Raw genomic sequence first — 15575 nt, 5'->3', positions numbered from 1 at the left:
ATGTGCGCGGAGGAGTTGCGCAATAGCGAAATTTGGCATTGCACTTTTTTTAGAGGTTTAGGCTCCATAATATGCAGTAACCGTCTCATTTTTTGATAAAATCACTGCCTGCCATCAAGATCAACTGATTATTGCACGATTAATAATTATTTCCCCGATTTAATCCCCTTTCTCACCGAAAATGCGCGGACGAACGCCAAAACCTCCATACTCTGCCCGTGGCCAGCCGCCATGATGAATGTACGCGGAGGAGTTGCGCAATCATGCGCAATGGCGAAATTTAGCATTGCACTTTTTACATGTCTGGGCTTAATAATACGCACTAATAAAGTCTGATTTCTTGATAAAATCATTCCCGGCACTCAATATTAACTGATTATTGCACGATTAATAAGTATTTTTCCGGTTTTATCCCTTTTCCCACTGAAAATTCGCGACGATCGCCAAAACCTCCATCCTTTGCCAGTGGCCGGCCGCCATGATGAATGTGCGCGGAAAGTTGCGCAATGTCGAAATTTGACGTTCCACTTTTTTGGACGTCTTGGTTTCACAATATGTAATAAAATAAAGTCTGATTTATTGATAAAATCATTCTTTGTCATGAATTTCAACTGATTATTGCATGATTAACCGCCTCATCAGAATCTGCCCATTCGCGCGAATGTGTCCACAAATTTCCGTGTCCATATCTGTTCCACCGCCTGCACCGCCTTTCGCGCCGGCTGTCGCCATTTTCCCTAGAACGTGTTCAAAACGGAATGTTTCCCTTCTCTTGAATTGTATATATATACATACATACACTCATGCAAACGACCCCCCCCCCCGCGTATCATGCTCGCTGCTTTCTGCGTCGTGTATATAGGCCAACTGACGAGTCCGTTCCCTTCGTAGCTACCCCCACTTTGGCTAATCCACCTCAGAAAACGAAGGGAACGGACTCGTCAGGCCGACAGTAATATATGTATGTTGAAAAAATAGTTACTAGCCATGCAGGCTGGTCCTTAAGGTTACCTCGGTACCCTCGGCAACGGCCCTTCTTTGATATAAACAAACTTAATGCGTTAAATTGCTTTGACAAGGAACAAATTTAAACCGCACCATATTTTATAGTTTTTATTCTTGGACTCACTCTTACAGGTTCATAATTAATCAACAAACGCAATTATGACTTCCTTAGATTTGAGATTGCAAAAATTGGAACAACAGGTGAGGCATTGAATTTTTTCCTTACGTAATAATATAATGAAAATTAATAAAATAAATATATAATAAATATATAGCTAATTCGTTTTATTGTTAATTTGTTTGCTTCTTTTAGCGTCAACTTCTGGCTGAAAAAATGAAACAAAAACGGCAAAGTGGAGCTGGAGGAATGGTACAAGCATCAAATATATCTTCTGCTCATAAAACTCATTCTACCAAGTGGCTAACTCCCATGAAACAATCTCAGACATGCGATGGCCAGCAATTACACAATCTTTCATCAGTCAGTCAAAATAACCCAATAGTATTAAAAGAAAAAAATATGGCAGGTATTAGTAGAGCATTGCTTCAATCGCGATCCACATCTTGGAAATCATTATTTGACTATATTATTTTTTTTACTTTAAATACTCACAGTCATTTAATTATTGAGTTGATTATTAATATATAGGATTTGATGGTGAATTAAATGGCGATGGAGATATCTTCGACGATGGTATGGCAACAATGGGAGATTGTGTTGATGAGGAATCATCACCTTTAGACACACGATTAACAGCACCGCACGAGTCTCTCTCTTATCAATTACATTCCCCCCTGCCAGTAGCACCTTTTGATGGTTCTGATACCATTATTGTCAATCGAGAAATTCAGTCCAATGTGAGTCGATTATGTTTCATTATGTTTCATTTATATATCCAAACATTATCCGCCATTCATTGATAATTATGAATTCTACTTTTTTATTAATCAGAGTCCCGAATTGGAGGGCAATGTTGAAGGAAATATTGAGCATTTTGTTGTTCAACCAGCTAATAAAAAAATGCATTTCAAATGTCGAATTACTCGTGATAGAAAGGGAATGGATCGTGGTCTCTATCCAACCTATTTTCTGCATCTAGAACGTGATTATGGAAAAAAAATCTTCCTGCTCGCCGGAAGAAAACGAAAAAAAAGTACAACAAGTAATTACTTGATATCAACTGATCCAACTGATTTATCTCGTGGCGCTGATTCTTATGTTGGCAAATTACGTTCCAATCTTTTGGGCACTCAATTTACAATTTATGATAGCGGTTACTCTCTGATGAAACAAAATAAACGAGATGATCGATCAACTCCACGTCAAGAATTGGCCGCTGTGGTTTATGATACCAATGTACTTGGATTCAAAGGACCTCGCAAAATGACGGTTATTATACCTGGAATGACCGCTGATCAACAAAGAATACCCATTTGTCCACGGGATGAATCTGAAACATTACTTGGTAATTATAACAATGATAATAATAATAATAATAATAATTGACATTTTTTTTTCCGCTCTTGTCAATAATTGTTGTCCTTTTCCAGAATGCTGGAAAATGAAAAATATGGATAATTTGATTGAACTACACAACAAAACACCTGTATGGAATGATGATACTCAATCTTACGTCCTCAATTTCCATGGTCGTGTTACACAAGCGTCTGTCAAAAATTTTCAAGTTGTTCACGATAGTGACAGTAAGTAATTACATTTGACTCGAATATGCATTATCCTCGCTTGTAAATATCACAAACATATATAATATTTAAAAATCAAATAATTCTTCCGCAGCTGACTACGTTGTTATGCAGTTTGGCCGCGTAGCAGAGGATGTTTTCACCATGGATTATCGATTTCCTCTTTGTGCTCTTCAAGCCTTTGCTATTGCTCTGAGTAGTTTTGATGGCAAACTTGCTTGCGAATGAATTTCAATGTGTACAATAACAATTCAATTTACAAAATGAGTTATTAATGAGGTGAAAAGGAAATTGGAGAAAATAATATGCAATTGGGCTACATAAATGGCACGTCTTGTGTTCAAGTCATCATGGCAACTGGAGGAACTATTTCAATGGGTTTTTTTTTTTCAGCCCTCATCACTCATGTTATTATATCGGATTTTCGTTCAATGATACATTAGAAATTAATTTTCATTCAATAACGATGTAATTTCCTTTAGTATTGATCTCGAAGTGTGACTTTCTCAATAACTCACCATACATTAATGTACTTTTTTCCCAAATTGTTCATATAATCTAGATACGAATACACACCAACAATACAGTATTATGTCTATATAGAAATAAATCACGGCAATTATTTGTTACTTTTTCAACTTGTAATATTTTACACCCACCAGAACTGTGTTTTTCTTCTCATTTCATTTATAATTTCAGCAGGGTCATTAAAAATTTTACAATTCACTTACTTGATTAGTCATTATATTTTTTCCACATTTATTCATCATCCACGTCTAAGTAAGCGTATAAATATAAGTTGTATTTAATTGATTCACTAAATAAACTTTTTCAATAGAAAATTGTAAAATAAAAACGAAACACAAAAAATACGCAAGTGTAATTCATAATTTTCAATATCGGCAGTTTTATTGTATCAACATTAATGAATTGAATAAAAAATAACTTGTTGTCGAGAAGAAAAAACAATACATGTCGCAATAATATAAAAACCTTAAGTTTAACCTAACAATATCATTTTCATTTTAATCATTAGAAGGCACAGCGGTAGTTGGAATAAATCAAGGCCTTTTTCTTAACTATATTCTCATTTTGTCTCCATCCGTTTTTTCCATGAACGGATTTTTGCACGTTTATATCTACAGTCGCAATTAATTTATAAAATTTTCTCTGATATGTATTTAATCATAATTCTTATCTGTTCATATTGTCCATTTATGGAGAAGGCCTCAGACTCTTAAAAAAAAAAAAAAAAAAAAAAAACGCATTTATATAAAAATTTAATTTATTAAATGAAAAAGTTGTAAAGCAACTCGAGCAATTCAGCAATTTTTTTTGTCAAAAAAGGCCCTTCTTTATATTATTTTGACTTTTCACTTGTGCATTAGTTCTTGAGAATCTAGGTGCCGGAATTCGCGATGCTGGCCGAGGTATTCCACTTGGTAGATTGGATGAACGGCTTACAGGTAAACGAACACCATCAGTCTTATTTTCATGATTCGGGGCTGGCTTGAACACAGACTATAAAAATGAATAAATTATATTTGACTATTACGGGAGATGTATGCTACAAAAGAATACAAAAAAAAATGAAAATCATAATTTACCGATAATTTATTCAACGGAAGACTTTTATCCATTTTCATTATTTTCTCGTCGTCAGCTATATGGTTCGCTTGATTTTGAGGAAAAGTTTGTAGAGATTCACCAGGACTAATGAGAGGTGAACTCGTTTGAATGACCGTATCAAGATTATCTGAACAAGTCACTTGATTGTCTAATATCTCATTATTCTTAAGAATTGGTGATGGAAGATCTGTACCACTGGCGATCCATGTATTGTCCAAAATTTTCCTATCTGCTTTTGGTGTTGACTCCTGACTCAATTTCTCCTCCTGCATTCCAACGATTTTATAAAGTTGCTCAGCAGAATTTGTACTTTTTTCACAATTCAAGTGATGGCTACCGTCTGAACATGTACTCAAGCCATCGTCAAAATCTGGACCACTGTAAGTGCTTAATGTACTCTCAATGCTTTCATTTGAGTTTCTAGTATGCGTTTTATCAAATTCTGCTCCCTGTACTTTAGCCAAATTAGTTAATCGATTAGACACTATTGGCTGGCCATTTTTCATTATTCCCCTTCCAATAGATTGAAAACCAAATTTTGATTGGCGAGTTATTTTTGTTGTTGTTGTTGTTGTTGTTGTTTTACCTTTTGCAAAAGTAGAATTATGCGATCGCAGATTGGGATTAGATTTTTGAAGAGTTTGAGGTAAACGAGACAAAGACTTTGGCCCATTTAATTTCGTATAAATCTGCTGAGAATCAAGTGTTTTACTACTCAACTTATCCAATATTTCCATCGACTTTCCCCGATAATTTTCATCATAATTTAATGGAATTTTACCAATAGGATTGGCCAACTTATTCACAGAATCAATTTTATTAATTGCTGTAGATTTTCGATACGTTTGATAACGATTCACAGGCATACCATCATTTTGACCTTGATAGATTTCATCTTCTGTCGATGGTGACAATTTTATAATATTATTAATAGATTCATTCAACATGATAACATCTCTCTTGGAATATGTTACATCAAGCGATGTGGGTTCATTATTTTGCGCTATTGTTGTTGGTTCCTCTGTATATTGCGTAAATGGAAAAGTCACTTCATCATTAGCAGTAGCAGCAACATATGTTGTATTCGATGACATTTCATCCTCCTGCTCAATAATGTTATTTTTTATCTCATCATCATATCCAGGTGTTTTGAATGTTGAATTTAGTGAAATTTTCGAAAATGAACTATTTGAAGAAAAAGTTTTATTGAAATTTTTTGCTTGTTCGATTGTATTTAAACAAGTCCAACTCTTCTCAGAATCTGTAATTGTTCTACTCAAATTTGAACTATCTGATGATGGCAGCCTATTAAATGTTTTATTAATTGAACATAAATGTTGATGTTGATTATCGATATTTGAAATTTCCCTCTGAAAATCAATTGGAGTGAATGTCTTATCACCATCATTGGCAGAAATATCTTTCAATACAGTAGCAGCTGCTGATGAATCTAGCCAATTTTTATCAATAGTTTGGGATAAATTAACGTTTACAATATCACCATCCATTTCATTAAACATACTAGTTTGCATCATGGAATCCGTAAGAATTTGAGAATCTGCCATTTCAATATTAGTCATTCCACAAATTGAGTGCATTGAGTGGTTTGACATTGTTGTTTGCAAGAAAGAAGGACGAGATATATTCATAAGACTATCGTTAAATTCAGGCTCAGCCATATTAATGAACGAGTCTATGCATTTTGATTGTGACATATCCAGAAAAGCTTCCAAGCTTTCTTGAGCATTAACGCTGGATGGTAATATTATGCCTGTTAATGATTGCCTCAACATTGCAGGAATGGAGTCTTCATTTCTTGTTTCCTCTTCCTTCCAATTGATTTTCATTTTCTTCAATGATGATTCACTATCATTATAAATAACTCCAGGTAATGTTGTTTCTTTTATACAATCAAAGTTCAGTTTGGCCATTTTTTTCTTACATCGTGTAAATGTCCTAGTGTCGATTGATAATCCAAGCTCAGTATTGTCATTTGTAATATTATTATTTGGCTTTGTACAGCCTTCGTGGAAATCTCTTCTGAGCCAACTACGAAGATCACAACATGATAACTCACTTTTATTGCTTTGTAAAAGCCTACAAACAAAAATCATTTCAATTTCTTCAATAAATATAATCTATAAGCTTTCTCATACATATATATAATATAATTGTCATCAACTCTGTGTTCAACTCACCAAGTTTCTTCATCTTCCAAATCAAGCCTGGATATGTCAATAATGTCATCATTCAAAAATGTACTACTATAAGTTATTGATGTTAAGGCTTGATCCTTGTCACATTCTTCATTTGACTTTGATTCCTCCTCCTCGTCCTCCTCCTCTTCCTCCTCTTCCTCTCCGTGCGCCTTAACCACAGCATTCCAAGTTTCTGACATCTGTCACTGAAGTATCCCTTGGAATTATTAATCACATACTAACAAACTCTTGGACAACAACTTGTTTCCAATATTGAGAGTCTATGATAATGTATATCATATATATGTATATTTAACATACAACCAATTATCACAGCTAATTATGTAAATCACTTTTCAACTCCTTTATATTCTCTACTATTGGAATAGAAATTGCCGTCTTATTATTATTATTATTATTATTATTATTATTATTGTTATTATTACCAAGGCACGTCTACAGCAATGAATTAGAAATGAGTCAATGAAAAATAATTAACACTTTATTAGACGAGGATAAAGAGGTAAATATAAACATTATTAGGTATATATTGTTAGGAAAAAAAACGTTCCGTTACATTGTGTTGTACGCGGACCGTCTGTGCAGATTAAACGGCTGTGTGAAATTTTCAATGGAAGAACACACCGTGAGTGAGCAACAGACTTATTTTTAAGAGAATTGGTCTTGTGAAGGCGTGTTTCTAACAATCGTAAGTTGCTGCCACAAATACGATTGTGGGGTGAAGAGAAATAGTCTTCGGTTTTTGCCGTTTTTGCCCGAAGTCGCACGACTCCTATGGGGGTATTAAACGTGGGATTTTTGGAGAAAATTATTCACTGGATTCTGTTTTTTTTTTACTCCACCCACCCACACAATCGAAATAGCGAGGTCACCAAGTCGAATTCCTGTCATTTTTTTTCTTATTAATAAAGTATTAATAAACAATTGGAAATTAAACTTCAACGGCGATTTTTTTTTTTCATATAAAATACGCGTCGATATTCAGATTCAGCAGGTTAAAAAGCATCGAGCCAGTAAAAGAAAAATCCCAAGCTAAAATAAAATGTAATGCAAACCCTTCAGCTCACGGATCAAATGAGCGACACAGATACAACTGGGAATTACATGAAGTGGGAGTATCCACTGCCAGATAAATTTAAACTAGACTAAAAGCATATGTACATACGTCTTTGCATTACTCGTCGATTCTCCTTATAGAGGGATATCTCTACATTCTTCATGTTATAAGTTACAGCAAATTAAAAGGCAGGGGAGGGGGATAAACCTGAAGAGGACTCGAAGACAGTGCTATTATTACGCGAGAAGCTTAAGGGACATTTCTGTAGGAATTGGCTGATCGGAAACGTAATGAATGGTGGATTTTTTTCTTATACTCTTCAGTTATAGTATGTACATAGATAAGAATAAGATACAAAATTAATAAAGTTTATTATTCCACAATTGTCATGAATCATCTCTACATGTATTACATCGAAATGCATAAATATTAAAGGAAAAGAAAAGAAAGGACGATGGACATTAATCAACAAGATCCAAGTCCATTTCCCTCAAATTTTCTCATCAATATAGAAATTATCATAGATAGGCTTTACACTTGCAGTAAAAAGCATTTTTTTTTTACTTTAATGTATGGTAAAAACCTATGGATTCGCTCCGTAAAATTTTGTAACACTGATTATTATGAAAATTTGTTGTGCAATTTCTTGTTTATTTATGAGTGTAACAACGTATTTCCTATTTCGCAGCTTATATACATTATATCAGTACATAATTCTCAAGAATAGAAGCAAAAATTTTTTCGCGTTTCAAAGGAAAAGAAAGTAAAATTGAAAAACGACTCTTTTTAAATATATTAATAATAAGAGTGATCTTGATATTTTTTTTTATTAGTAAAAAATGAAGTCTTATTGATTGAAAAAGAAGATGAATAAAACATAGTGCACTATATTTGATATTTATATGGTACAATATTAGTGAGTTAATAGTAATTCAGACTAGAGTCTATGTGAGAATATATTGAATAGACATTTCCCTTGTCTCACTTCTTTCCTTTACTGTAATTCATAGAATTACCAATGTTTTTACCAGAAACTGATTTCTTTAAGGAAATACTGTTCTTTGGGTTGGTCGTTGCAGTCTTATTTTGTTCAAATTTCATTTGCAGCGAGGCAACAGTAGATTTACTTGATGCCAAATCTCGAACTACATTGGATTTGGTTTTCAAATTATTAATTTCTTGTCTTTTTAATGATGATGATGATGATAATGATGATGATGTTGGAACTGAAGTTAGTTGTGTTTTTGGCATTTGAGAGGTAATTGATTTACCTCCAGACAACTTTATCGGAACTATTGATTTGTCAACATTTTTCGTTATATTCAATTGATAATTTGAATTAGATGATGCTGCTGTTTGTAAAGACGTGTTGATTATTTTAGAATTATTAACCGTAACTGCTACGATATCTGGTGATGGGGTTGTCCTTGAATTAAGTGTTGTAGGTGTAGAACAACTGGAAATGAGGTCTGGCCTCTTGTAAGCAGGATTACTATTGAAATTCTTATGGCAACATTTATTCTCACTAAATGTACTGCTCGACAACGACTCTGATAATGATCCAGTCAATCCTCTTGTTCCTTTCATAATTGAACAACTTTGATTCGAGCCATTCACAGTTTTATCATTTTCTGACAATAATTTTTTAGTAGGACAGTCAAGTGTTACTGGTCGGCTTGAAATTCTTGGCTTTGCATTAAAAAAGGACATTGGTTTATTTGGTGAATTGATTAAAATATTATTATCTTTGGTAGATGAAGAAATTTCAACAACTTGTTGCATATTATTATCATCAACCACAGGTGAGTCTGAAGAATTAATGGCCAGTTTTTTATTGATATTGATACTATCATTTGGCTCAACATTGACACTAGTGTTCTCGGCAGCATTAATTAATGAATTATTTGGTACATTTACAGCAGATGGTAGGAGATATCCTGAACTTGTTTCAGATGCAGCTGAATTAAATTTACTTGATATCGAATTGGAATATATACTCGCTGATGATGCTTTATGGTCATTAGCATTGGTATAAGTTACAAGTGAACTATTGGATCCCGATGTTCCTTTAATCTGCTCGTCTTCATCCTTATTTTGTTTTTGTCCTACTAATCTAGATGACGATGCCGAATATATTGAATTGAAATTTCTATTTGATATTTCTGATACAATTTCCGATAAGAGACCCATATTCGTTTCATTCTCTGTTGCTGAACTGCTACACTTGTCACTAATTTTACCATCAGTCTCAATAATTTTCGAACTAGATGGAACTTTATATTCATTATCGGCTTTACAATCATCATCTGTTTTTGTTATTCCATTAGGTTCTTCAATAACAGCATATATATTATCATTCAATGATAATTCTTCAGTAATTCCATTAAGCGATGACTCTTGTATCAAATTCATACAGTCGTCATAGGCGCTGTCAGCGGACAATTGTTTTTTTTTTTCATCCATCTTAATGATGGGAGGATTTTGATAGCCTGGTAATCCTGGTATTTTCAAATTTTCATCATTTAAAAAAGTACTTGTAGTCGATGATAGTAAAATTGGTGGCACTGGGGGTGGTGGCAATGTTGGCCGCATACTAACTGCAATACTTGTGGGCCTTTTACTGGAATTTTTTGAATTTTGGTAACGCATGGATCCAAATGTTTGTATCATTGGCTTTGACATAACATTTGAATTCTTCATTGATTGGGCTCTAGTCACAGTATTTTTCTTTTCATCATTATTGTCATTAACATTTACCGACGACGACGACGACGACGACGACGACGACGACGACGACGATGATGATGATGATGATGATTTCGAAACAAGAGGTATGACTGGCGCTGTAATTGTTATTTCATTCTGAAGAATTGGATTTGATATTTCAAGCTTGCGCAATATTTCCTTATCAATAATTTTATTAGCTTTATGATGTTGATTATGAGGCAAAGTATTTGCTTCATGAGATTTTACTGTAGAATTTTCATTAATTTTCAGGCCGTTTCCAGGTTTTAATATAGATGCAATCTTATTTAATGTTGTCAATTTTTCTCTATCTCGCTCCTTATCTTTTTCCATCTTTCTTTGTATACGTTCACCAACAACATTAAGTGAAATTAATGTTGAATTAGTGCTGTTATTATTGTAGCGACCACTAATCTTGACATCTTCAGAAATTGCTTTTGCTGCTGGAATTCCAGGAGCTGGGCGTGATGGTATTTTGCTTTGAACAAGTTCTAATGATGTACAAGTTGTTCCTGCCAATATCGGGCTACTGATTAAAGGTTTTGCTGTGCATCCAGGATTTAATGGTGGCAGTGCTGGTGGTTCTTCCAATAGTTTTCCATTTTCTGACTCGCCATTTAGTTGTAAATTATTTGTGCTCATAGACTGCAACATCAAGGCACTTTGAGGAGTATTATTATCCCTGTCAAGTGATGATTTTTTTTTTTCACTAGTCTTTGTGGCTAATGGAGAAGTTGATGAAATTATTGCTGAACTTTGTGTCATATTAATAACAGCTGGTAAAGGACTCAGTGTAAAGCCCTTGAATTGTCCAAACATGTTATTGTTGAATCTTTCATTATTCTCCGTTTTTGGCAAGAGACTTGTGCATGCTGGATCCTCATTTAACTTGGCATCTATTGTTTCAATAATAGGCCGATCAATTGTTCTAATGGTGAAACCTCGTTCATTTCTGTAATTTGAAGACATTAATTTTTTTCCCTTCATCATTGAAGCTCATTTACATACCAACTTTTCAAATTTCCGATACTCCATTAATTCCTATATTCAACTTGTTATTATATAAACAATCAAATTGGATATATAGTATATTTTGCGACATGCTGAGGGCAATATGGACTCTCAAAGGGAAAATTAAAGTTAGTAATGGAGAGGAAAATTAGTAGCTGCCAAAAGCTTGCATGATAGATATATTATTGTAAAAAATATGAAGAAAAGAAAAGATGTTTGCAAATTGTATTTATTCATATTTATTTATTTATTTCTTTATTTCACTCTAATATATTTATTTTGAAGATATAAAATTTTTTTCAAAATCATAATAATAAGAAAAATTTATTATTACTGTAGTATACTACTTGTCATTACTGTAAAAATTTCGCATGCGACATTAAAATGTTTTATCATTATGAAAAGTCATTTACTTTTCCCTTTGATAGATCTCGCCACTCAGTTCAGGTACATTCATGCAACAAAAACATGCATTAAATAAGTTTTAATAATTGTTAGCCAACTGTCTTTGTTGGCAGTTTTCAATTTGTTCCTTCTTATCATTGCTTTTATAATTAAAAATTGTATTTCTCCCTTTTTTGTTTGTTATTCGAATGTTGCATCAATAGTGTACGATAAAATTTTTTGTTTTTTGTTTTTTTTTCTTTCAATTACTACATCGGTGGTGGCGGCGGTGGTTTTTTATGATAAAAGGGTAATTTTTCATTATATATATGGCTCTGAGCATGTGCAACTTTCGGTGCAATCACAAATACTCTTTCAGATCTCTCAGTTAATTTTTCAAAGCCTACATTATCAACAGAATCAATTGGTGCCAAAGTACTTGAAGTACTGCATGAGGGATTTTCATAGAGTTGTTGAAAATTCCATTGATCCGCTTTATTAATTTTCAATTCTTTGCAATTCATAGTTAATTCTTGTGAATATTTAGTTGTTTTTCCCACTCTTGTTGTTGTTTCATCATTATAATAATTTTGTAAATTGATATTTTGAGTATTTCCTTTTGAAATATTAGCATCAGCATTTGGAGAATTTTCCATTTTTAAATTTCTACTACAACTAATAACTTGGAGATTTGTCGTACTGACAAGACTTTTTTTTGTTATTTCAATTTTATCTTTTAACAATTGATCACTTATTGCAAATTCTTTTGACAATTCATTTTTTTTGAGACGAGATGCTTTTGGTAGGACGAAATTTCTTTGACATTTCATGAATGATGATGTCTTGTTTGAGTTGTTGTTTTTTTCGGTAAACTTGAAATTGAAACGCTTGATACTAGATACATACGTTGATATTGATGAGTCCTTTTTCCAAGTTGAACCAGTGAAATTATTTCGTTTATACCAGATGGCTAGAGAAATGAGAGCAGCAGTTGGAACAATACCCAAGAAGATAATGTAGAGAGCAGTAACAAAATCATTTCGAGCTGAAAATGAAGAAAGAAAAATAATAATAATAATAATAATAATAATAATAATAAAAGAGATATTATTGAATTTGTATTGTTGTTCGATCAATAAAATAAAATATTAATAAAAGGAAGGAAGAATTAGAAAAAAAAAAATTACCATTGGGATCTTCTGCTGGACCACTGTCGTCAGAACCACCAAAACCTGGTTGAAAACAATCAGGTGGACGAAAGCCTTTATTGCAATGGCAGTGACCAAGACTATTGCATACACCATTGCCACCACAATCTTTCAAACAGGCAGAACCTCCATTAATTGTTGCTCTGAGATTAGCAATGGGCATACACTTTTGATTGACACACATTTTTCCAGGTGCACATTTAGCACCATCAGGTGCTAAGCCAGGATCAACTTCATTTAATCCAAGATCGACAATAGCCGATCTGCATGCTATCATTTTGACTCCATGATTTAAAAAAGAATGGCTGAGAATGGCAACTGATTCCATACCAAATTCAAGTCTTTCATTCAAATGTTGACAATGCAACATTCCACATAATATATTTTCATTTTCACACTTTATGTAACTTGAATCTAGCCGATTATATCCGCAATTGCCATGTTTCGAGCCTTTGTTATTCATTTCATAACAGGGTGCAGCAGATGAATGCCCACTTGGACCCCAGAGAAGTTTACATTGATCATTATGTGTTCTACATGAGCCCTGATAGCAGAATGCTTTACCCATATTACACACTTCACCATCAATTTTATATACATCATTTGGACAATATTCACTCTGCCCTGTACAATACTCGGGCAAATCACACTCATGTTCAGCCGTTCTACACTCTGTTCCGGCATTTTTTGGTTTACATGTTTTTAAATCACAGCACTCACCAGTTGCACAACTTGCATTCGGATGGAGCATACAGGTTAACGAATTACAACATGGATTGTCACAATTATCTTTGAGACCGCAGTCACATTGTTCCCCAGATTCAACAAAACCATTGCCACATATTGGACTGTCAAAAAGTTTTTTGGGCTTATTACGAAGACAATAATCCATTCCATGTTCAAAGGCCAATGCTAAATACTCTAACGAGCAGGAGGACCAATGAATTGGCCCAGTTGATCCACTTGATGATGCCATTATACAACGATCCTCTGGACAAGTGCAGTCAGCTGAATCATGTTCCATACCAAAATTATGTCCCATTTCGTGTGCTACTGTTGCTGCTACCAGACCAATGACAGTCGAATGATCCATGGAAACTCCACCGGAAAATTCATATGTGCAGATTGGACCTTTCAGTGCTTTGCCCACAACTCCATCTTCAAAATGAATACGCGTCAATAATTGAGCATTATCATTTGGTATTTCTTTGACAAGCATTTCCCGTCGATAACGCAAAAAATTTGCCAATGTTGTATCACCCTTAGAAGACAATGTTATTGCATCACTGTCGGTCCAAACTTCAACTCCCACTAGGGCAACAAATATATTCAATGGTGTATACAATGCATTTATTATATTTGCTATATCTTTGCAATGATGATGAACTTTATGAAGATTTTCACCCAATGCTATATATTCAGTTTTATCGATCACGAGGACAAGCTCAACATAACGAGACTGACGGTTTGCATTATATGGACCACGAATTACTTCATCAGCAGCTCTTTTACTCCTTCCTCTAGTCGTCCTCCTCCTCCACCACTTTTCACCGTCGTTCGATATTATTGTATTGTGTGATGATGATGATGATGTGGTGGTGGTGGATCCTTTATAACCACAACTTGTATTTGATATTAAATGACTATCTTTATACAGATAATGAATACTATCAAGAGACTCTTCATTCGGATGAATGTAATGCATATTTTTCCCATCATAAATGACACCTCGCAGACCACGGCATGTTGAAACTGCTACCCAAGAATCTTTCATATTACGGATAATTCCTTGATAGTGACATATCTCCTATCCAAATAATTCCAAATATATTATTACTATTATTGCAATTAGCGATTAAATAGTTGATCATATACATATCTACTATTAAAAATACAAAATGCTCACAACTCTATGAGGTATTTCAATTGTATAATTCCCCTTGTATTGTGTTCTTTGTTTATATCCTACGGGAATTAAATCTGTGTTGAGCCAAAGATCGAGGGTGCGTTGAATTCCATCAATTTTTAAACCAATAGTAAGGACATCTGCATGTTCAAAAGTATTGATCTTTGTATCAATAATTTCTCTTTTACTTCGCGCATGAAATACTTGCAATAACACTGGAGTATGTGTGCTGAAATCTGGTGATGGGCCTGAAAAAAAAAAACAACATGAAATGAATAATTCAAGTTTATCGATTGATATAGCTCTGTCAATGTGCTATATATGCCCTCCACTACAGCGTATGGTATTTTATATGGAGAGACGAGTGACTCAACCGGACGTGAGACGTGATGCTCAGTTGCCAACAATCATTTATTCAGCTACATATCACATATTATTGTGGATAGATTGCCTACAATACTATTCACATATTTTCCATGTACAAAATATATCAATTGCTTGACTTTGCTTATTGAAAAATTCCCTTTCATTGTATTCATCTTTGGCATTAACTTAATCATTGAAAGGCTCTCTACTATAGACCCTATAAAATTGACATGAAAATGCAAAACAATAGTTTAACAGTTTCATTCAATAGTTGATAAACTTTTTTTTTAAAGACGGAAATTATTGACTGACTAAAAGTTAGAATCGCCCCCCCCCCCCCC

General features: G+C 33.8%; 3 protein-coding genes across 7 annotated transcripts in view; 1 reads left to right on the top strand and 2 right to left on the bottom strand.

Annotated features, from left to right (window-relative positions):
• The first annotated feature begins 914 nt into the window (after positions 1-914).
• On the top strand, positions 915-3678 carry LOC107042620 (protein king tubby). 2 transcript variants are annotated; one of them, XM_015263742.2, is made up of 7 exons: positions 915-961; positions 1138-1206; positions 1319-1532; positions 1655-1863; positions 1958-2471; positions 2557-2709; positions 2804-3678. In XM_015263742.2, exons 2-7 carry the CDS (start codon positions 1165-1167, stop codon positions 2935-2937), a joined length of 1266 nt encoding a protein of 421 aa, XP_015119228.1. In that variant the 5' UTR covers positions 915-961; positions 1138-1164; the 3' UTR covers positions 2938-3678. The 2 variants fall into 2 exon arrangements, with proteins under 2 accessions (XP_015119228.1, XP_015119226.1); XM_015263740.2 differs by lacking the exon at positions 915-961 and having other exon boundaries at positions 968-1206.
• LOC107042619 lies at positions 3593-7899 on the bottom strand. 4 transcript variants are annotated; one of them, XM_015263738.2, is made up of 5 exons: positions 7114-7195; positions 6983-6992; positions 6537-6742; positions 4317-6435; positions 3593-4230 (listed from the first exon to the last, which is right to left on the bottom strand). In XM_015263738.2, the coding sequence occupies exons 3-5, from the start codon at positions 6734-6736 to the stop codon at positions 4048-4050; spliced, it is 2502 nt and encodes an 833-aa protein (XP_015119224.1). In that variant the 5' UTR covers positions 6737-6742; positions 6983-6992; positions 7114-7195; the 3' UTR covers positions 3593-4047. The 4 variants fall into 4 exon arrangements, with proteins under 4 accessions (XP_015119224.1, XP_015119222.1, XP_015119225.1 ...); XM_015263736.2 differs by having other exon boundaries at positions 6983-7036; positions 7114-7191; XM_015263739.2 differs by lacking the exons at positions 6983-6992; positions 7114-7195 and adding an exon at positions 7723-7899.
• Positions 7900-7966: 67 nt separating this feature from the next.
• The window catches only part of LOC107042618 (serine-rich adhesin for platelets), a 9283-nt gene continuing 1674 nt past the window's right edge, over positions 7967-15575 (bottom strand). The window contains exons 2-5 of the mRNA XM_015263735.2: positions 14869-15116; positions 12942-14769; positions 12661-12799; positions 7967-11311 (exon numbers count right to left, since the gene is read on the bottom strand). Coding sequence (XP_015119221.1) covers positions 8596-11311; positions 12661-12799; positions 12942-14769; positions 14869-15116 — 4931 coding nt within the window. The 3' untranslated portion in view covers positions 7967-8595. The remainder of the gene's footprint in view (positions 11312-12660; positions 12800-12941; positions 14770-14868; positions 15117-15575) is intronic.

The sequence above is a fragment of the Diachasma alloeum genome, unplaced genomic scaffold, assembly GCF_001412515.2.
Source record: "Diachasma alloeum isolate Michigan unplaced genomic scaffold, Dall2.0 Dall_scaffold_00494, whole genome shotgun sequence".
Taxonomy (NCBI): Eukaryota; Metazoa; Arthropoda; class Insecta; order Hymenoptera; family Braconidae; genus Diachasma; species Diachasma alloeum.
This window is presented reverse-complemented; position numbering and strand designations above follow the sequence as displayed.